The sequence below is a fragment of the Sebastes umbrosus genome, chromosome 11 (genome assembly GCF_015220745.1).
Source record: "Sebastes umbrosus isolate fSebUmb1 chromosome 11, fSebUmb1.pri, whole genome shotgun sequence".
Taxonomy (NCBI): domain Eukaryota; kingdom Metazoa; phylum Chordata; class Actinopteri; order Perciformes; family Sebastidae; genus Sebastes; species Sebastes umbrosus.
The window spans coordinates 19,864,244-19,887,809 of NC_051279.1; the positions used below are offsets into that span (position 1 = coordinate 19,864,244).

Below are 23,566 nucleotides of genomic sequence, written 5' to 3' on the forward strand. Positions count from 1 at the left end.
TGTATATGTACTGCATGTATATTTTTACTAAACCTTACCACGTAGTTTTGGTGCCTAACCAAACTGTGACTGAAAACAAAAAATAATAATTTAAAAAACAAACAAGTCAAATAACTGAAAAATGGACTCTGGGGTGAAAGATAGTTGATTGTATGATTTTATACATACAGTACATGTATAGATTCATAATTTATACTAGAATAAAAATATTTTTTTAAAGGCGAAGTCATGTAAATATAAAGGCACCTCTGAGGTTGAACTTTCAATGGATTAAAGAAAACCAATCATGCCGTTTTTGTCATTTAATCATTTTTACACAGCAATATATAAATAGGACAGCATAAAAACTAACGGGTGTATGGGGACAAGCCTCTGGGGCATTTTGTCCACATTTTTATAAATATTACAAAGATGTTTGGGCTGTTAATTGAGGGATAATATATCCCCCGAAGTGAATTTGTGTTTACAGTTCATGATCATTTGATGGCTTGTGCTGAGGTTAGAATAGGGCATTGGGCATTTCCGTGTTTGAAATGTGTGATAATCACTTCTTATCTAGCAGCTAAGATGGTGACCAGCTTCCCCTTTGCTTTCCTGTCAATTTACCATTAACACGCTCTGAAGCCACACAAGGGTTTTTCCACCCACATTGACCTGAGTTCACACAGAATATTTTCACTTCCCCACTTGTTGTAGTTGATGAATGAGTGAACACTATCTGTATTGCATGTGTTCATATAGATACACACAGTAAATTTATTTACAGTAAAAGTAGTCAGTTAATATGGCGTTAAAATGATTCTTCCTTGAATGTTTTGACATAATACTATTTTCTGAGGCAAGTGCACATATACAGTATGCTCAGTTGTTGGGCTGCTGCGATGGGACAGAACACAGCGACCATGTTGCTTTTTTTTAGCAGTGCACAAAATGGGTCAACACTTTAGCTGTACTTAACAGTTCGTGTTTTTCAGCAGAAAGCTGGCATTTCACAACTTTGACAGCTAGGTTCTTAGCTGTCACTCTGATAAAGCAATCATACCTGCTAAAGAGGAAGTTCAAAAGGTGTGACTTGTGCAAGATGTGTTGTTATTGGGTGACTGAGTATACAGTAGGAAAATTAAGAGTTAAACATATTTGCAAGTAGAAAATGACAGTTTAAAGGTACTATATGTAACTTTCCGAAAATCCTTGTTAAATCCTTGTTATTAACGACACCGGTGGCCGTTAAGTGAACTGCAGTCAGCATCCTGTTGCTCGCACTCCGTAGGCTCGAGCGATCATCCTGGGCATTGGCCAAAAGAGTGAAGTGACATTATATTACAATCATATATCCCCTTTAATGTCCAATCTCCATGATACTAACTAGCTTGCCATTTGCAAATTACTTCATCAGCTAATGTTAAGATGCAAAACCGTCCCGAGTCCTTTACATATAAATCAGTCTACAGGCTCTTATAGGCAACCGAGAAAGTTTTGGAAGGTCTCAATTTGTAAGTTACATTACAATCTGTTCACACAATGGCAATTGTTAATACAAATTGTTACATATAGTACCTTTAATGGGGATTTTTCACAACACATGGTGATCAGTCAGGGAAAAGTTACATGTATTTTTAGACATGAATAACTTTTTTCAAAAAATATGTGAATTACAGGAGACAGAAAAATAAAATGTATGTCATTTATACAGACGATATCAATATTTTTACAGCTTTCTTGACCCACATCAGTTGGACAACACACCGAGGGACTGCAGCTGTTCTTCCAATGAATATGTTACACATTGGCATATATGGCATCATCATCGTCAGTCTGTAAGAAACAAGATTAACTCACTCTCTTCTCCCATGCATGGAAATAATGAATGAATGAGAGAAGAAAACTTCATATACCTCCATGTTGCCATATACATGTTCATTGGCATAAAATCCAGCGCAATGTTCATCATTATCATAACTCTTCTCTTTTCTGAGGACAGAATGCAGAATGTTTTTTTTTTTTTTTACATCATGAGGAAATGTTTGTTTAATACTGAGGTGAATGACTAATACCTGTTTGTCACAGCATACTGAGGGAGCGCCACATCTTGTTCTGCCTTCACGGTGCTCGTATGAGGTGTTGGTGCGTCCTGAGATCTCCCTCTGCTGGCAGAATAACGGTTTTAATTTAGGAACCTGGAACAAAAGCTATTGAAACTTTTCACAACCACTGAAACCCAACAATGCAAACTGAAAAATCTACACAGGCAATCATGCATTATAAGAATTTACAAGATGACCTTGTGCTCCATCGTGGTTAACAGGATATGGTTTAACTAAGACACTTTCCCATAAACAAATACCTCTATATAGGAACGCTCTCTCTCTGATATGACCTGTGATCGGCCAAAGTCTCCTAGATTTCTCTCTCTAGATTTTTTAAAGCCTGAAAACAGAGCCATGAGGAGATGCAGAAGTCTAGTTTTCTCTCAAAATACTTGAGTTACAATATGCTGAAGGATTATTATGGCATTTTTTCCCAAAAAACATTCAGCCTACTGCAGGTTTAAATTACATTTTCTATGGCAACTTACCATTTTTTAACAATTCCAATTGTTATGAAGAGCATCAACAAAATCCCGCCTGCTCCAGAAGCGATGACAGTATAAAGATTCTGCATCTTACCTGTCCAAACAGAAACCATGGGGTGTCATTTTTCTCTTTCTCAATATAAAATTCACGCCTTTAGTAGGGAATAAAAACAACAACACTTCCTTACTGTCAACAGGTAACGAGAGTGTGAGGCTGGCGTTGCCCAGCGTGTTGTTTGCCAGACAGTAGATAACCTGAAAAGATCCTAACTCTGCCTCCAGAGTCCCGATGGTAACGGAGCTGTGTTTCTCCACCTTGGTGCTTGGCAGGACTCGATTAGAGAGCACAAAATGGATCATGCTGGCAGGCTTGGACTCTGCAATGCACACACACTTTATCTTATCTGCCTCTGAGGAGCAGGTAGAGACCGTCTTAATCTCAGGGGCATCTGTAAGCACAAAAAATATGTAATGTAAGCCATACTTTTATTACATTATGTTTAAATGAAAACCCTCTCCTTTATCGTTACATTTATTGATTGTTTACTTACATAACACATTGAGCCGAACAGGGCTTGATTTGCCTCGTCCTACTTCGTTGATGGCAATGCAGTACAGAGGTCCTGAGTGTCTGGAGACATTTGGCAGCGTGTAGACTTTTCCTTGATGCAGTTGAGCATTGGCTTCATTATGCCACTCGTAGCTGCTGGCAGTAGGGTGAGCATCACTGGAGCATCTCAGCTGCACAGCTTCTCCCTCCTTTACGTCGGACTTGTGCTCAACCTTCACGTTCACTGGGGAGTCTGCATGGAAACATACAATTAAGGGTTCATGATACTATGGTGGAGTACATTTTGTCAAAGCTGAGCTGATGTCACTGCACATAAACAAGATAATAAGAGTTGAGAGCTGTTTGTGTCCCGTGCGTTACGTTTCACTTTAACTTTACAATAAACTGATTGTTCGTGTCCCGCGTTCACAACGGCAAGTCACGTTTTCACTTTACAAACGTATCATTTTAAGCCCAATCATGTTGTTTTTTCTTAAAACTAAGTGGTTTTGTTGCCTAAACCTAAGCAAGTGTTTTGGATTAATTCACAACATTAAGCATGTGTTTACTGTGACCGAAAAGTGACGCCGAGGAGTCTGACAAAGCGTCAGTATGTGACGAGGTGGGATGTGAACGTGTCGCAATTTCTGCAATCAATCCAATAGTTGTCGAGACATTTGACGCAAAATGTCAACCTCATGGTGGCGCTAGAGGAAATGTCAGGGGATCAGTAGGTCAGTAGGATTTATCCTCTGGGGACCACGATTGACAGTACAAAATGCCATGGCAAACAATCCAATAGCTGCTGAGATATTTCAGTCTTAAACCAAAGTGGTGGATCGGCAAAGCCATGCCGGCTAAAAAAGCAATAGGAAAGGGCCAAAGTAACTTCACAAAGTTGTAGGTTGTCATGCGCACATAGAAATTACACAGAAGTAGACAGAATTTGCTGTCCTTCATGCAGCCAGCTCATCCGATATAAATGACAGTAAGGAACAGTATAATGCTCTTTTTCCAATGCAAATGAATACATGATGACTGTAAATCCCCTGACAGTGACTAAACCTGATTTAAGAAGCTTCAAAGCTATATTTGAATGTATGTGCGTTGGTAAAACAGCTTCTACATTGGGTAAAAAAGTGGTATTGTATCATCATTTACTTACAGTGTTTAAAGCATCAGCTTTTATTGTGGCCTCTGTCACAAATACTTACGTTTTACTTTGAGGATCCTGGATGTTTTGTGGTGCTGCCCTCCATGGTATGTTACGGTGCACTGTAAAGGCTTGTCGTGGTCAGCGCTGGTGGGGTGAAAGCGCAGAGTAGATGTCGCCGTCCACTGGCCGTTGTCGAGGTGATGCGATTGGACCTGTGGCTCTCCAGGGTGACTCCAGGTGAAGACAGGAGGAGAGGCGGGGCAGGAGTGAGACACAGAGCAGGTCGCAGACACAGCTTGACCCGCCACTACCTCCTCTTTCATAGCGAAATGGATGGGATCTAGTTCCCCTGTAACAACAAGAAAGGTCATGATGGGCAATGGCAAAGATGAAGTGAAAGTGCACTTTGTCTACTGGGCTGTTCAACGTAATGTTATTTCTTTGGAAACATATTCTGGCTTCGCTTAAGGGATTTTGGAAGCACTTTAGTTGACAAAGATAAAAAACAAAAGAATTATGAAAATCATGCTGAAATGACGTTAGGTTACCAAAACACATCACAGGAACTGACTACTAAAACATGTTAGAGATGACTGTAGGGAAAGACAGAGAATTATGTCCTGTTTTATTCAGGTGGTATTAATGCCATGAGCTCTTGGGATGTTGCTATACGGCACAGGGCTCTAGACTAACTTTTCCACTGGTAGCACTGGTGCTACCAACTTTCTCAGTTGGTCGCGCAAGCACATCATTTGGTCGCACCCCTTTTTTTCGGTTACAGCATGGTATTAATCAATGCTAATAAATTGTTGTCTTAATTTACACACCCCAGTGAAACATTGACAATGCCTCGAAACTTGATATTTGCAAAATATATTAACTAACAAGTTTAGAGTTGACTGCAACGGACGGACCACATTATCTACAATAAACACACAGCATAGCGTTCCCCTCGTACCGTAACCACAGGTACTGTGTTAGCCATTGTGGCTGAAGTGGTACTTCTTTTTCTTCACCTGTCTGTCAGCCAGTCTCTCCATGCCTGTTGCACATTCATCATCGGTGGTGTCTCAGTCGTCACCTCTGTTAGACTCCCCCTCCCCAACAGTTTCCTCCTTTCTCTCCTCATTTGTTTTTTTAATATAATCAGCGATAGAGCGCTTCATTTTGGGGAACAGCGAAACTATGACGCCCTGCAGTGTGTGATGCGCGTGTGAGGTAGGGGCGCCGTATGTGCAAGATGTGAAGGTTTACACAGAACAGAGAAGAGTGCAGGAGGGGAGAGAAAGGCTGCACCAGTGAGGAACAAAAAGGACTGCTTTCATCTGCAATATCCAACGCTCTTACCGTGTTATCAAAATAGTAATGATCATGCACTCGCACAAATGCGACTAGGTAAAAATTGAACTCGCACACTCCCAATAAAAGGTTTTGGGAGTGGCGTCACTTTTTCCATTGCATTAAACATGTGCTTAACGACCCCTCTGCATCACTTTTCGGTCACAGTAAACACGTGCTTAACGTGGTGAATTATGGTGCCTTCAAATGGGGTCGTGTTTACCGTGTTCAGGAGAAGAGTCCATATGAACGCCCCCCTCTTGTGGTATTCACGACCTCGTGAGTGGAAAGTTTCTGAAACCTCCGAGTTCACGATTTGTGACGTTTGTTGACGTTGTCAGAAGATGCAGGTCATTTTGTAACTGATTCCAAGAAGAGGGAGCCGCATACTTGAATGCCCTTTTTCTCAGTTCAGTACGGACTTTGGGGACAATTAATAGGATTAAGTCCTGAGACCGTAACTTCCCGTACTTTTTTGAAGGATGTAGACCCCTAGGTAAGATGGAACCAGCCTTTTAAATAAGAATACGCCAGTGGTTCAGTCTATGGGCAGACAAGACAGACCATCCTACCCTAGCATACAAAGAGCAATAGTGCATAAGGGCTTTAAAATTTGTAATAAATCTCCATGGTAGACAGTATCCAGCGTGCGTAGGCTTTGAGAAGATGCATGCGTGTATATAACGTCGCCATAGTCCAGCACAGACATAAAGGTGGCAGCGACAAGCCTCTTTTTGGCCTCGAAGGAAAAGCAAGCAACGGGCTGGCATCTATCCCATATGTTGCCCCCATTCGGTTTCGTCACTGCTGTGGCCATGCTCTGGCTTGTTTCCCAGTGGCTCTTGTGTCCCCCACTCCTCTTGTCTTCCATGTCCTCGGCTTATCTGTGTGTGTGCGTGTGTGTGCGTGCGTGTGTGTGTGTGTCTCTTCCTGTCCTGCCATCAACCTGGGCCCAGTCTAGCTGCACAGCGGCCATCAATCAGCTCGTCACCTCTCCCGGCTCCCTGCTCTGCACACACACCTGTCGGCAATCTACTCATCAACTCCTCAGTATTTCAACCTCCTCCCAGTCCTCACCAGATCTCAGCTACTGTGGTAGTTCATGCTTCAGGCCTCAGTAGTGTCTGTGTTTTCTGTGAGAACATTCCCCGTGTTGTTCTTGGAGCCTGTGATTAACTGATTTTCCCTGTTTCCTCCACCATAGCCCCTCTGCCCTCTGCCTCAGCCAGCCATCACCTTCTTCTCCACCCCGCCTCCCTTCCCTGTGTTTTTACAATAAATCCTCTACAACTTCACCAACCTCTGGTCAGTGTCCTACGTTTGGGTCCACCATACTATCTGATAATAACAGGTTTTGATTAAAAAATATAACAATGCAAGAGTGGGAACTTCCTTTTAGCTTAACAAAAGGCAGTTCCCCCTGAGAAAGCTCTACTTCCCTTGTAGTCACATCACAAATTCATAGGTTTTCAGTCTGACTTCAAGTTTTAGGACATGTTCAATGGTAAAAGGTAAAATTGACTTGCATTTATATAGCGCTTTTCTAGTCTTCCGACCACTTAAAGCGCTTGACTGAACTGCTGTGTCCACAGGATTTAAAGGGACTATTTGTAAGAATCAGAAATGCTTGTTAACAGCGACACCTGTGGCCGTTAAGTCAACGAAAGTCAGTGTCGGGCTCGAGCTTGTGCTCGCTCTAAGTAGACATGAACGAGCATCGCTCAAAACAGTGAGGCGACACACATCAGCTAAAACCACAATATCACTCTATATTTCACCTGCTTGGCAGTAATGTTAGCTGACCAGACAAAGGTCTCTCCATGAATCACTGCTGATCCTAGTGTTGGCTTCAGCCTCCCGACCGCGGTCGGAGGGAGACACCGGCACCCGGTCGGAGACGATAACGTGTCTCGCTGCGGAGCCCCGTCACTTCACAAGACACGGAAAACCTCTGTTGGTCTGGAGGAGCTGCAGCAGTTATTTCTGCACAAACGTCCACTGAACATTCACTAGATATTCTCAGAGCTATGAAGTCTTCTGCAGTGTGTAGTGTGCGCGCATGCACGTGAGGTGGAGCGAGCTCAGTGAAGGCAAGCAGGCAGAGCAGAGTACAGCAGAGACTCCGGCCCTGGAGACAAAAGCTACGGTCTTCCCCGCGTCCTCCGACCGCGGCCAACACTGTTTTGCAAGACGGGCTTCACTAGATATAACTTTGCGGTTTTGGTGCTTCCGTGTAGTTTGTGTTCGAGTCTTGTCTGAACAGCGTAGCTACAAGCGAGCGCGCATATGTGAGCGGCGAGCGCGCACAAGCGAGCGCGCATAAGCGAGCGCGCATGGGACACCGACCCGGGTGATTTATATGTGTAAGAAGTTACAAACAGTCCCTTTAACAAGTAGGATTCCTCAAAATGGGCCTCAATGTCACACACATCTGTTTAGAGAAATGAAACCATTTCAACTGTGTTTTGATCAAAGTTATTTAAAGCGAGAGGAGGGCAAACTTATAATAGCACAAATAAGGAAGTGGGAATCAGATAGTTGTTGATAATTGAAACCTAAATGACCATTTTTACCATCTCAGTTGTATTGTACTGAATATCGAGGTCAACACTGCTGAAAACATTTAAAACAACACTTATAATTTCTTTGGACTCTTGGCTGTTTGCAAAAATTACTTTTTCAACTTCTGAAGTAGAAAAAGTAAGTTAATAACAGGAGGAAAGCAACTAAATGACTAATTTTCCTGACTCCATTTTCGCTGATTGCAACACTGGAATTAAAAAGAGACTTTACTGTTAAAGAAGTCTGGTGAAAATTGTTAATATTACTTACCAATCATTATAATGGAGACGGTGTTCTCTTTGTAAGAATACTTCCCGTGGTCTGCCATTTCGATCCTGAAATAAAAAGGCCCTCGGTCACTTTGTTGAAGGGGATCAATCTTCAGAGTGCAGCTCTTCTGTGTGATGTCTCCCTGCAGCGCTGTCCGATTGCGATACAGCTGCATCATTTTGGCCTCGTTCGGGTGATAGATGAGCTCATGCGTCTCCTCTTTGGCCCAAATCCCAGTGAATTCAGTGATCTTCTTGCCTGGATCTGGGTAGTTAAAGGAGCAGGGGATCACCACACAGGATCCAGGGAGACCTTTAACTGTGGGCGGCACCTTAGCTGTCCAAGAGGAGGCTTCAGTTTGAGTAACTAAAAGCAGAGGATAACAGGATGAAACAAAGAGAAGCACAAAATAAAACACAAATTCACCTGAAGATTAAATTCTTAGCCTGAACAAAAAAGATAAGACAACAAAAACACAAACTGTTTAATTGTATTTATTGTGAGCAGTAAGATATTATAGCTGGATATAGAAGGTACCATACCTTTAAAGTAAAAGCACACAAAAAGCAGAGGCCATTTGAAAGAATCCATCTCGCCCACTCAGGGTCAGACCTGCAAGTGAAGTGACAAATAATTCCAGTAGTTGTCAGATGCTGCTGCAAGTCATTTCCTTCTAGTGAGACGTGACTTAGTCTAGTTTCCATTCCACTTTTAAAACACCACACATACACTGCGCTACACACAAAAACAGATTCAACAGGCAACAACATGCAACAGCAGCTGTTAGTGTGTCGGTGTGCTGACTTGACTATGACTTGCCCCAAACTGCATGTGATTATCATAAAATGGTCATGTCTGTAAAGGGGAGACTCGTGGGTACCCATAGAACCCATTTTCATTCACATATCTTGAGGTCAGAGGTCAAAGGACCCCTTTGAAAATAGCCATGTCGGTTTTTCCTCGCCAAAATGTAGCGTAGGTTTGGAGCGTTATTTAGCCTCCATCGCAACAAGCTAGTATGACGTGATTGGTACCAATGGATTCATTAAGTTTTATAGTTTCATATGATGCCAGTATCTTCACTATAGCTTTAAAATTGAGCCCAATACACACCTAAAAGTTAAAGGAATTAGTGGCGTTAAAACACGTTATTATGTAACTTTGACAGCCCTATTCTTGTTATATTATTATTTTGCAACCATGTCTTTTGTTTTGAGCTATTCTCACCCAAACTGTATATTTTTTCATGTTTTACTGTCATAAACTAATAAATAAAAGTGTCTTATTATCTCTTATAACTTTTGTTTTTAATCTTTTCTCCGTTCTGCATCTGATATCCCGACCCTTGGCTTTATCACAAGCTGTGCCATCTCGCTGCTCTCACTTCCTCCTTTGGATATTTGATTTATTTTAGTTATCATAACTTCTCCAATTTTATTTTTGTGAGGCATATTCCCCACGTTGTGAAGTGTGACTGAATGAGCTCATCGCCACTGTAACATATCGTTTGATACGGAGAACTAAAAACCCCACTCATGGTCCCTTTAATTATTCATTGGATATTGGGGTCTTATAGAGCATTATTGTCTTGACTTGTTGTGAGTACTTTAAATACTAATGGGCCACTCTGAATTCAATGAGAGAAGTTACCTTTACCAAAGAAACACTTTGGGGAGTGTCACTTTTTTAGATTACTTGTTAATGACAGAATATTTCTTTGTTATTTTCTAATATATTATAGTTTATTATTTGAACAGGCTGTGTTGTCTGCTCTTTCAGCAGAACAAAGATAACAATAAGAAGCAGCGGTTAAACCTCAGAGAAGACCACGGAGTACAATGACTCAGAGAAGACCACGGAGTACAATGACTCAGAGAAGACCACGGAGTACAATGACCCATTTTTGCACTCAAAATAAATAAAGAGGCTTAAACAGAATCAGCTGGAAGGTTGAATGTATTTGTCCAACAAGCTTTCTTACATGTTAGTTACAAACTGTATTTGTTTCAGAGAAATGACTCACTGACAATAATGTGCTATAAGATACAATACAATGATATAAAATCCATGTTATACAAAGATGAAACATTTTCCTGAACAGCAAGTGCTGATTGAAAGCAATGATATGAAAACTCCTTGAAAAGTAAATAGAAGTCTCTTTTTTTTAGACATGGAGCTGGTTTTCTAACAGGAAAAATGACATTTACCTTACACGTGTGTTTTACAGACGCAGCGATGTTAAGACAGGATTTCCTTTGCTCAGTTCAGTCTTTACAGCCACAACATGATGAGGTGTTGCATGTGTGATATTCACTCAAAGTGTTATCTGAAACTATAAAAGCTGTTTTACATTAGGGGGGTTATATCACACCCAATTGGTTTGACGACATCACACCCGATGCAAAAAAAATAGGAAATATGTTCAGTTTTGCTTCCATTTCACACAAAAAAAGGACCTATCACGTTTTCATTTTGCACTGATGCTTCACTTCCTGTTCATAGTTCACGCCTATAGTCTTGTGGTGAAAACTAGGACCCTCTATGAGCGACTTTATTGTGTTGCAGTTGCATCATAGGGGTTGTCTGCAGTTCAAACATCGTAACTTGATAGGATCTTCTTACTGAGTTGTAGATGTAATTGTCCACAGTGAATTCAGTCATTCACGGATCCTGATCGACAACAAAAGCAGGGTTCCACATTTCAGCACTTTTCGGATAAAAGATGCCGTTCTCTTGAGCTAGGTTCACGTAACAGATGCTGCGAGTGAGCTGGACCTTTTTCACAGAAAAACCCATTTTTCCTTTAACTCTCCAGAGATCCTCCTCGCGTTGTGTCAAGATGTCCTCCAGCTTGGCTGTGTCCTCTTTCCGGCGCCCCCAGGACAATTTCTTGGGAGTGGGAGTGATGAAGCCGGTGGACGCTGAGTTACCCATGACAGGAAACGTGCTTGAATTGGAAAATCTGGAAAACAAACAAAACAGAAAATGTATCAAAAGAAAATGACACATTAAAGGTGCAGTGTGTAAGATCTGGCGGCATCTAGCGGTGAGGTTGAACACTTGCCAACTTCCCGAGTTTCCTCCCGGGGTCACAATTCTCCCGTATTTCCCACGATTTATGGCAAATTTTCACACTTTTTTTCCTTTTTGTTATCTTAACCAGTTTCTGGCCCTGTACAGCGCGTATTAGCCCTACTGTTTCTACTCAGACGATAATAGAGCTACACCAAGTGTCGTTTCCCGGCGGAAGAGAGCAGTCTATGCTCACGACACAGCGCAGTTTGACCTCATGTTTGAGCTGCGCTCGCCGCTGCGGTTTAGCGCACGTCACAGCGTGCAGTGCCCGAAGTCGGGCTTTGCTCAACGCAGAGAAAAGCCGTTGGAAATAACGGGTTTCAGAGCGCATTGGTGCCGTTGTCACATATTGTGAGTGAGAGACAGAGAGAAGAGAGCTAATAGAAAGAAATACTCAAGCAGAAGCAAAAAAATGAATAAAAACTGATGAATATTAGTTAATGCTAGAGATTCACACGCCACGTTTACGCCAGAGGGGTGAATTATTCAGTTCTTTCCTGAGAATTAAAGGTAGAATTAAAAGTCTAACATAAAAATGCTATTGCAGTGTATTATTTTCGTTATTTTCATTCTTTTTAAGTCACCAGAATGCAGGAAACAAAGTCTCTGAAACACACATTTTTCTCTATAGAGCCAGTGTTTTGTTTGTCCCTTCTGGGCTAAACATGGCTGCCGGCTCCGTGAAGAAGACTTACTCCCTATGTAGATATAAACTGCTCATTCTAAGGTAACGAAAACACAACGATTCATATTGTCAGGTGAGTATACACTAAAGAAAACATACTTATTAATTAATACTTGTTAGTATTATATTACATTTCTGCCTATAGATCCACCTAAATGTTACACTGTTCCTTTAAATGAGAAAATACAACGCTAAACTGTAGAATCCACACAAATAGTTTTTCTTTTTACCTGGTGACTAAAACAGGTCACAGTGATGTCCCTCCTCGCCTCTGGTTTGTCCGCTGTTGAGTGAGAGGCGGTCAGTCAGGCTCCTCCATTTTAAAGACAGTCCTGCGGGGCAGGTTGGAGGCCTGACCTCGTCTCTCATCAAAAGAACAATTCATTGTATCTCCCTGGATGAGATTAAACACGGCAGTAACAATGCTGATGAATGGATCAGGCAATCAGTTTGCATTAATCAGTCAGTGAATCAATCAATCACTGGGAAATTCCATCAATCACAAACACACAATCAAAGCATGGAAACGCCTCATCAAGTTGGATGTATTTATTGTAAGCTTTTGTCTTTCCCATCAGTGTTTCAGTTTGTTTCTTTTGTTTCAGATTTCATCTCTGTACTGTTGGTGTACTAAATAGCATATAAAGTATACTGTAAGTTTAAAGTGTATAAGATTAAGTAAACCAGTCACAGTATGAATTGTGGTTGCCATCGTTGCATAGTCTTCTCCCACATTTCCAGTTTCTCATGCGGTTCATGTCACTTTAACTCCTATCCATATGCAGCATTTCAACTTTTCAATGATGGTTGGATCATTTTTGAAATTTGGGACTGAACGGAAATTATTAGCCACAGAATTTGAGATGGTGTACTGTAAATTAAACCTTAATGGGATAATAATTTTGTCATAGCGCCCGCATTGAACAACAGAAGTGAAATTGTCAATCTCCAAAATAATGACGAACATAAAACAATACGTCAGTTTACTTAATATTTAATAAACTTTAACAAAGAGCTGTCGCTCTCTCTTTATATGACACGTTTAACATTTGTTTGACACATTTAACTACCATATTACTGAAGTTCTGCTTTCAGTTAAGATGGAGAATAAACTGAAGGTACAGGAGCTAATCTCTGGAGATATAACATTCAATCACCAATAACAGAGATCAACATCTGTTCTATTGATCAAAACTGACATTGACCCTATTAGCTTCTAGTGGATTTTGATGAGGAGAATAAACCAAAAAAAAAATATCCTTAATTTGTTTATTTATTTTTTTGAAAAGCACCTATTTTGTTATTTGGAACTGTCTCTAAATTAAGATTCAATATCATTGCTGAATGAAAGACCAATTCTTCTGTAGTTATCAGATTATACCGATCGATAAGTGGAAATGTAATCGTGAATCGGAGAGTAAAACACTTAAAGACTTACAAACAATGGCTCAGATATATCTTTTCTTCTACTACGTGCTTCAAACTTGAGCTATCTTGTCACCTGATTCATTTAATTTCCTCTTCTTGTTTCACTCCCACCCTTCGATGACTTCAGCTACTCTTAAACAGTCTTAAAGCTCCACCATCTGGCCGACGTGACTGAATGAGTACTGAGAGTGGCCAGTTTGTGTAAAACATCCATGGCAGGTTAGTTTTCTAAAACTCATTGTCCAAAAAAGGTTCCTCTGACATATCTGGGGTCTCATTTATATCCGTTGCGTACGCACAAAACGGGGCCTGAAATGTGCGTACGCCACTTCCCACGCAACAGCTGTGATCTATAAAAACAAACTTGACGGGAGAACGTGCGCACCGGTACGGAAACTTTGACCCGTGCGTACGCACATTATGGAGGCACCGAGGTGGAGGAAACTGGAGACGCAGACGGTGAGGTGGTGAATTGAAGCCGGAATGTAGACATTAAATCTCATTATAATGATGCCTCTCACACATTTAACTTCAATTCATACTTATATCCACTGTATCATAAACATTTAAAACAGCAGTGCTCTTTGTGCTAGTGATCCATAACTATTCCATAAACACCTTACAAATGTAAAAGATCAACTCAAATCTCAAAGCAAATTCCTGTGCTGTGTCACCATCACCTTTCCTCCACCTCCAGAGCGCAGAGGAGAGGACCGGACTACCGAGACTCGCAGTCAGCTGTGGAGCAGCTGTTGAAATCATCATCATCGGTTGTAGAAATCCAAGATTATATCAATTAGCATTAAAGAATGGCAGAGCAGAGCACCAATAGTTTTAATAAGATCTTCTAATAGTGTGCGGATATCACCAAGTACCATGTTAGTTTTCATAAAGTTGTTGTGTAAAATCGAGTCTTCAGAGACCTCCTCACCTACAAACACCTCCATCTCTGCGTCAGAAAAACTCCTTTTCTCTGTCTTCCTCTCGGGAGTCGCCGTGATTCACCGTAAAGATCCACTGATCAACAACAGGCTCATTCACATGCAGAAACATTCATGAGGTGCTTTGCATCGACCATTTACGGTTGAATGTGGGCGTGTAGTGGGCGGGATATGAGGCGGATCCACGTGCGCACATTTCCAGGTGGACTGTGATTTATAAAGGGAACATTGCGTGCAGGTGTGCGTACGCAGTTTTATAAGTCTGTTTTTTTTTTGGCGCACGCCATTTTCGGCTTTTGTGCGCACGCAAATTTTTAGTATGGATCCTATACGCACTGTTTTATAAATGAGACCCCTGGTGAAGGAGGGTTTGTACATACCTCCCTGTGGAGGACAAAGGCATTACAAATATAAAATAAAATATATATATGCAACGAATTAAAAAGAATGAATGATGGTGGGATAAGTCATATATTAAAAGATCTTGTTAAAAAAATGTTTGTCTCAACTCACCTCGTTGCTTTACATTCTGTGTATCTCATCCAAACGGCGCCGTATAGCTGCTGCATTTGGCTCATTGTTAGGTGTGCCAGGATCCGGTTCATCCATCTGTAGCTTCAGGGGACACAGGCTCACCACGGTGGTTTGCCACATTGTGCAGCACGCGATTTTGTTTTTGGCACGGTGGTTAAGTCATGCCATCTCTGGGAAATTAGTTTAAATGTGTTTTTGTTGTGCCTCTCTGATGTTAAACTTTATGCGCAAACTAGTTAAGAAATATGTGGGTTTTTTTTTTTGATCCCACATCATAAATAAAGCTCAGTAAGTTGAGTGGAAAAATTATTTTTACACATTTAGCGAGTTTCAGGACTTTGTAGTTTGATACTGCCAGATGACAGAGTTTGGAAGACTGCCCGCACATTCTCACGACTGGTCTAGAGTTTGCGGCACGGTCCGCACATTCTCACGTCACGTTGATTTTTATACATCCCGGCGTGTACGTGAAACACAGCGTACGCAACATTTTAGTACGTACGCACCGTTTATACATGAGGCCCCAGGTGAAGGAGGGTTTGTACATACCTCCCTGTGGAGGACAAAGGCATTACCAATGATGGAGCAATCACAACAGACTGAGCACAAATCAAAATTTAATGTACAAAGAAAAATGTTTACATTGCTGATACATGTGTTCAGAAAACAGGAAGTGGTGGGTGTTTAAAAGTGGACGTATATTAGGTGTTTTTTTGATGTTGAGATGGGAAAACAGTCTTAAAGGTGCAGTATCTGGCGGCATCGAGCAGTGAGGTTGCAGATTGCAACCAACTGAAGCTTCCAAACCTGTAGGAGAACTACTGTGGATAACGTAAAAATGTGAAAACGCGAATGGCCCTATCTAGAGCCAGCGTTTGGTTTTGTCCGTCCTTGGCCGCTGTAGAAACATGGCGGCCGGCTCTGTGAAGAAGACCCACTCCGTATGTAGATATAAACGTCCCATTCTAGGGTAACGAATACACAACGATTTGTAAAATACCTATATTACATTTCTGCCAATAGACCCCCCTAAAAGTTACACACTGTTCCTTTAACACATTCCCTTTAAATTGACTTTAAACACTTATAGATTTGGTGCTACGGTTTATAAAAGTTAAAGTTAAAATTATTAAAATCACACATTCAAACCAGACTAAACTAAAATGTTGAGTAGAAAACTTTGCTTTTCAGGGACTGCTAAAACATTCAAGCTTTGTCAACACAATTTTATATCTTGTTTTTTTTTGTCTTCTAGTTTAAGTTGCTTTAACATAATGCCATCTATCTGAAGCTAATATGTGAATATCATGAATGAAAGCTAGGCAAACAAACAAATTAAAGCCTCCCACAATTTGACACACATTTGACCCATGGCTTAATTTCAGTTAAAAAAAAAATGTAGGATGTAGGATTTGAAAAGTTGCCCACAGTGGTAGCATTAAAAAACAACTGTGGCAGTCAGCGATAAAAAGCAATGAAGGCTGCTGGTCACTTCTTCTGCTGTCTTTTGATTATCTGAAAGAACAAAAAAATACATGTTTAACTTTTAAAGCTACATTAATCAATAATATATGAACTTCAAGTCAAATGATGACATGAAATTGAAAAGGGTCACAACAAACTCATGTTTGTACCTATAACTGCAGCTCTGCAGGACTTTGTAGTATCTTTAAGACCAAGAGGGTCTAAAGACAATCATATTTCTCTGGAGTAAGTGAAGAATTACATCCCATTTACGCTTCATGTTAACATGTGATCGATACCTGGATATCATTTCTTATTGATGAGGACAAAATGCATGTCAATGCAAGGGTGTAAAATGCACACAGGACCCGTTGCAATCAGAACGTGATTGTGATCAGATCTCAGTAGGAGGAAATGCAGTCTGTGCAGTGTGACCACATTCTCAAGAAAAACGTTTACTGAACAAGTTAAAAGGATACCTACTTCCACCTCTACCTACTATCTCAAGTAAAGCAGGCAAAAAGATAAAGATAAGCCTTCCTTCAGTAACAAAAAGACATAGAGCTCATTGTTTCCTTTTCCTTTGACCTTAGACCTGAAGTTGTTTAACAACCAATGTGGGCGGAATAGAGACATATAATAAAATAACACTCATTAATACCAGATACAAATCACATGTTCATACCAGGTGTGAATGGGGTCCAAAAGACATGGGACAATAATGTTGCTCTGTGTCTGTTGCAACTGTGTGTGAACAAGCTTGTTTTGGGATTTATTCAGCCCCCTTGTGGCCATATATGTATTAAAGCAGCTTTAAATGTTAAAAAGAAAATGCATTTTTGAGTTAATTTTTTCTGTGAAAACATCACAACTAATGAAGCCAACCCATGTTTCACTTCTCACCTTCAGTTTCTGGTCCTGATTAGGCCGTAGAAAAAGAAGAACAGAAAATTAACCGCTGTCATTTTACACACAGATAAGCACAGATCAGAACAAAAATAATCATGTTTCCTCTGCAGAGATATGTGAGATGTCTGTGAGACCAATGATGCATTGGTGTGTGAAAGATTTATTATAGACGTTTTAGAGACAAAATGTTTATCTGTAGTAACTCCAAAAGATCCCCAGTTTTTCTCACCTGCGAGACAGTCTGGAAAGACGGTTCCACACACTAAATGTGACCAATGAAAAAGAAATAAATACTCATTATCGTGAGAGTGAAATAATTGAAAATCAGTTTAGCATTATAACTATATTTTTCTTCTTACCTGCCCTCTTGATTTTGGAGCTCTGCAATGCGTGTCCTTGAGCAGACAGAAAACAACTTTTATTGAGGACCAAACTTAAAAATGAGATAAGGGTGAGAGGAAATATGTTTCCTCATTATTAATGTTATAACTGATCATTTTGTTCTCTGTAAAGAACTCACTTGTATTTTTTCACCATAAAAATGCAGAAGACTGCAAAGATCACAGCTGTACCGATCGCCGCCGCTGTGGGAATGATGATGTGGTTGTAGTTTTCTGAACCTGCAAATAGACAAAGTATAAGGGCCGTTCTTCCTTTATATTGCACAATGAGAGGAGGACAACATTCAGGATATAAACTTCAAATAAAGGACATTTTCAAAATTTAACAACAGAGTGAAAAGATCTCACGTTTTACATAGAGAGTCAACATTTGAGAGGACGTCTTCCTTCCATTAAAATGTGCTGTGCAGGTGACATCACTGTGGTCGTCCTCCTTCTTAGGAGTGAACATCAGGATGGACTTTGTCTCCCAGTAGCCAAAACGAGTTTCTCTGTGGACCTCAATCACCTCATCATCATCTGTAGTGTCCCTGCTCCATGTGAGTTTAGGCACATGGGAGGGGCAGGTATGGGTGACTGAGCAGGTGACAGTGTAGGGACGTCCTTGAATGGCTGTCTTTGGGTGATCAAGAGTAGGTTTCGGAGGATCAGCTGTAAAGGAAAAACAGGAAAAGAAGATATTCAGCAAGAGGTAAATCATGTTGTTACATGGAAAATGGGTATGGATTTGAAAGGAAATCTTTTGTAAAGTCGGTGACATACGGAGCATTGTGAACTTGACACAATCCTCCACAAAGGAGAACTTGTCGGTGGTGGATAACTCAGTCTCAACTAATTCAATCCGGAAACAGTAAGGGCCGTTGTCATGATCTTTGATGTCAATAATTTCTAAGGTGCAGTTGTTCTGACCCAGATGTCCCAACAACCGTGTGCGGCCCCTGAAGTTTTCCAAGACCTGCGTGCTATCCTCGAAATAGATGCGTTGGTCTCGGTGAGCTGAACGATGCCAGATCCCTCTGATTTTGGTGGTGGGCAGGCTTCCTTTAGGATGGGTGAATGAACAGGGTACCACAACACAGGATGTGACCAGGGCGTCAAGCTCTTTTACAACATTCGCCTTCCATTCTCCGGTAAACACAGGGCTGCTAAAAGCTGAAAGAGAGTTATGGAAGTGACAAAGAAAGAAATTACTTCTGTTTGACAGATTTTTTTGTTTAAATGGGATGTATGTAGAAATGAGATAGGAAACACATTATATTACCTGCTAAAAGCAGACAAAACATCATCATCCTTCTCTCTTCGTCCATACTTCTGAGGTTTTGTTGGTGTAAAACACTGTGGCGTTAAATGAAAGAATAACAAAATCAAGTGTTACAACTAGGGCTGTCAAAGTTAATGTAATAATAATGCATTAACGCAAGTTGCGATTTTCAGGTTGTAGTGGACTCAGGAGGAAGGAGGTTAAATAACGCTCCAAACTTATGTTCAATTTTGACGAAGAAAAACTGGCATGACCATTTTCAAAGGGGTTCTTTGACCTCTGACCTCAAGATATGTGAATGAAAATGGGTTCTATGGGTACCCACGAGTCTCCCATTTACAGATATGCCCACTTTATGATAATCACATACAGTTTGGGGCAAATCATAGTCAAGTCAGCACACTGACACACTGACAGCTGTTGTTGCCTGTTGGGCTGCAGTTTGCCATGTTATGATTTGAGCATATTTTTTTATGCTAAATGCAGTACCTGTGAGGGTTTCTGGACAATATCTGTCATGTTTTGTGTTGTTAATTAATTTCTAATAATAAATATATTCATACATTTGAATAAAGCAAGTATATTTGCCCACTCCCATGTTGATAAGAGTATTAAATACTTGACAAATCTCCCTTTAAGGTACATTTTGAACAGATAAAAAATAGGCGATTCATTTGCGATTAATTGACTGTGGACAATCATGCGATTAATCGCGATTAAATATTCTAATCAATTGACAGCCTTAGTTACAATATGAAATTAAGCTACAAATTAGAAAAAGTGAAACAATGCAAATACTGACATTATGAATGTCCTCATATACGATATATGTATTTTAACTAATCAAATCTGAAAATATTTACTATATGATTATGTGAACTGACTGCACTCTCTTTTTCCTTTCTTTTCTGTCTATTCAATGACAGAAAGTAAGACAGAATTAAATAAATATAATTAGGTTGACAATTACGATACCGTCAATAACAGAGAAAGAAAAAACTCTATTCAAAGCAAAATATCCAGAATTGCCGAGCAGTATATCAGAAACTCCCAAAATAAAATATTCTAAACAAATACCGAGCCCACATATATTGAATATTCTACTTCATTTAAACTGTAATTTTGTGTTATCTGAATCTTACCTGATTTTGCTGCTATCTGGCGGATCACAGCTGTTTGTATCTGCTACCTTGGAGTTCAGTTCATTAAGACATGAGCTGTGGGGGCAACACAAAGCACTGAAAGCTAAATTAAGAAAGTTGGGTTTTTTTTTGTGTAGAGGCAGTCAAGTTCATGGTGTGGAAAGCAGGGTGTGGTCTCATCTCCATGTGCATAGACTGTAGACCTATCCTTTGTTTGTGTGTTTTTTGACTTTCAAGAGGCTTTAGGTTTATAATAAAAATATTTTTATTCATTTTTCAGTGTATTTTCTCCTCATAAATTAAACTGTTAGTTCCTCATTCGTTCCCCTGTAACTACTCACAATTTTGTTTACCTTATTGTAAAGTGTTACCAAAAAGACTTGTATAGTTAAAGTGAAACTTAAAACGTATGTAGGATTTGAAACTTTCCAACTTTCCTTGTGACACTTCACAGTCCCCTTTAGTGGTGGCCGTGGTGCTAATGCCACTGTAGGCCTTCTGTTTAATGATTCATTTAAGTGTTTCCTTTGACCTATCACCTGCCATGTTTGTTGACAAGTTGTTTAAGATCCAATGTGGGCGGAAGTCAAACAGACAGATAATAAAATAACACTTATTAATACCAGATATAGCTCAAATGTTAGTAGTGAATGGGGTCCAAATACAAAAGAAAACAATGTTGCTCTGTTTCTACTTCAATTGTGTGTGTGAACAAACTTGTTTTTGTATTTATTCATCCTTCGTGTGGCCATAAATGTATTAATACAGCTTTAAATCCATTCATCCATCCATTATCTGCAAGCACTTATCCCATTTGGGGTCGCGGGGGAGCTGGAGCCAGATGGCCAGCATGTACAGGAAAAGAACAATTATAGCAACCTATAATGCTATCAATTTACATTCGGCATGTTGGGGTTGTATTAGGATTAGCCATGAAGATATGTGAACCTATCCTTTAAATTATATACAAACTTGATGGCACTTGAGTAAGTCATAATTTAAATGCTTATACCTGAAACTATCGAAACTAGTCTGTGGAACATAGCAGATGTATACAGCGGATGTACAACACCTCTATCTGTGTGAAATATTACACATAGCCTACGCTGAGACACTGACATATGTGTTAACTTACAAAGTGTAGCTTCACACTTCTGAGCTATTTTCTAAGTGTAAAAGAAGAATTCTTGGTGACTCAGAGAGGTGTAAAAATACTCTTAAAGGAGCAGTGTGTAGCATTTTGGGGGGTCTATTAGCAGAAATGGAATATAATATTCATAACTATGTTTTCATTACAATATAATCACCTGAAACTAAGAGTCGTTGTGTTTTCACTAGCTTAGATTGAGCCCTTCATATCTACATAGGGAGCGGAACCTCTTCACGAAGTTTGCCATGTTTCTACAGTAGTGAAGAACGGACAAACCAAACATGGGCTCTAGAGACAGACAGATAACAAAATAACACTTATTAATACCAGATACGGCTCAAATGTTAATAACAGTTGTGAATGGGGTCCAAATGCATGGGACAACAATATTGCTCTGTTTCTACTTCAGCTGTGTGTGAACAAGCTTGTTTTTGTATTCATTCATCCCTGTGTGGCCATAAATGTATAATACAGTCACAGGAGACCGATAAAGACACAGAGACGGACAACCATTCACACCTACGGGCAATTTAGAGTCAACAATTAACCTAATCTGCATGTCTTTGGACTGTGGGAGGAAACCGGAGAACCCGGAGAAAACCCATGCTAACACAGGGAGAATATGCAAATCCCACACAGAAGGGCCCCGAGCCAGATTCGAACCAACGACCCTCTTGCTGTGAGGTGACAGTGCTATATGTTGTACAGAAAAAAACAAAAAACAAAAACCCTTTGAGGCAAATTTATGTTTCTGACCTAAAATTGACATGACTGAGTTCTTGACCAAATACCAAAATATAGCCCATTGTTACAACCCGGCTCAAAGGTTGCAACAAAAATGGGAGACCAGACGAGTTTAAAAATAGTAACAGGGATTTATTTGACAAACTAACGATAAATAACTAAATAAAGTAGCATCAAAAGGTTCCTCAACAACAAAGGCTCACTAGCCAAACAAGTCGTCCCAAGACGCACAGCACAAAGAGGCAACCAAACTACAAGAAAGCTCACACCAACCAAGGCATGAGCTGCAGTGCTTATGTTCCCACAGCTAACAGTCCAAGCTACTACGTCACAGCACAGCCAATGACAATTCACCACATCCCTCCTGAAACCATTTACTCGCCTACCATATGAACCACTATAACCTCCTGCAACAGCCATCATTCAGGTTCTCACAAATGGAGCACCTTCAGTGTAACTGGGTCCAACTACCCAAAAACCCTCCAGGCTGTGCAGAACTCTCATAACTGGGTCCAACTACCCCAGCCATTACACATTATTGGTCTAAAGGCACCAACAGAGCCAACAGACAGTGTTGCCCAGGTCAAATGGTGCACAAAAGAGACAATGTCTCCCAAACTAATGTGAAAGTCTCCCCCTACCTAAACTACCTATCTCAAACTAATCTACCTCACTGAACCCTAGTCTTCATGCAGATTAGCGGGAGGCTCTTTAAACACTGAAACCAGTAGCCTCGGTTAGGCCCCCAGCAAGCTGGTTACCCACCTGACAGCTCTAGATGTGTCCCCGAGACAACTGCTCTGACCGCACACCACACAAAAACAACAAACTAAAAAAACAAACCAACGAGCCCAAATGGACCACGTTGCTATGCCTACCCAGGGAAACTCCACAAAAGCCAAAAGTTACTCACTAGAGGACCCTGCAATCACTGCTGATAGCTCACACCTGCCAACCCGTGTTAACACTGGCTGCAGGACCAACAGAACTCCGTGCCACAAAAATCACAGGCATGCACAACTCAATACAAACACACCAGAACAAATCAGCAACTTGTCTAATTCAGCTGCTTACTTTCACCCCAAAAAAACCAAGCAGAACAGCCTACTTACCTCACTCATCCATGTCTCCCAAACAACTAGATTGCACAACTCAATTTACAAAATGAGGTACACCTGCCAACTAGGCTAAAACTGATCTCATTCATGAAACCACAGTCTCTGCCAATCAAGCATTAACAACTAGCAGAACCAACTGCACTATACCAATCCAAACGGGGTCGAGCCCCCATTTGTTACAACCCGGCTCAAAGGTTGCAACAAAAATGGGAGACCAGACGAGTTTAAAAATAGTAACAGGCATTTATTTGACAAACTAATGATAA

The 23,566-nt window shown here is 40.5% G+C and overlaps 2 protein-coding genes across 3 annotated transcripts; both read right to left on the reverse strand.

Annotated features, from left to right (window-relative positions):
* Positions 1-289: 289 nt before the first annotated feature.
* On the reverse strand, positions 290-10,769 carry LOC119497564 (Schwann cell myelin protein-like). Its single transcript, XM_037785785.1, has 10 exons — positions 10,656-10,769; positions 8,991-9,060; positions 8,449-8,814; positions 4,337-4,627; positions 3,124-3,375; positions 2,761-3,021; positions 2,576-2,666; positions 2,055-2,147; positions 1,896-1,971; positions 290-1,815 (listed from the first exon to the last, which is right to left on the reverse strand). Exons 2-10 carry the CDS (start codon positions 9,037-9,039, stop codon positions 1,780-1,782), a joined length of 1,515 nt encoding a protein of 504 aa, XP_037641713.1. The 5' UTR covers positions 9,040-9,060; positions 10,656-10,769; the 3' UTR covers positions 290-1,779.
* Positions 10,770-15,711: 4,942 nt separating this feature from the next.
* Positions 15,712-23,169, reverse strand: LOC119497590 (myelin-associated glycoprotein-like). 2 transcript variants are annotated; one of them, XM_037785825.1, is made up of 10 exons: positions 22,948-23,169; positions 20,289-20,363; positions 19,147-19,220; positions 18,648-19,037; positions 18,234-18,536; positions 18,005-18,104; positions 17,844-17,879; positions 17,714-17,746; positions 17,479-17,493; positions 15,712-16,626 (listed from the first exon to the last, which is right to left on the reverse strand). In XM_037785825.1, exons 3-9 carry the CDS (start codon positions 19,190-19,192, stop codon positions 17,481-17,483), a joined length of 921 nt encoding a protein of 306 aa, XP_037641753.1. In that variant the 5' UTR covers positions 19,193-19,220; positions 20,289-20,363; positions 22,948-23,169; the 3' UTR covers positions 15,712-16,626; positions 17,479-17,480. The 2 variants fall into 2 exon arrangements, with proteins under 2 accessions (XP_037641753.1, XP_037641752.1); XM_037785824.1 differs by lacking the exon at positions 22,948-23,169 and having other exon boundaries at positions 20,289-20,384.
* Positions 23,170-23,566: the final 397 nt, after the last annotated feature.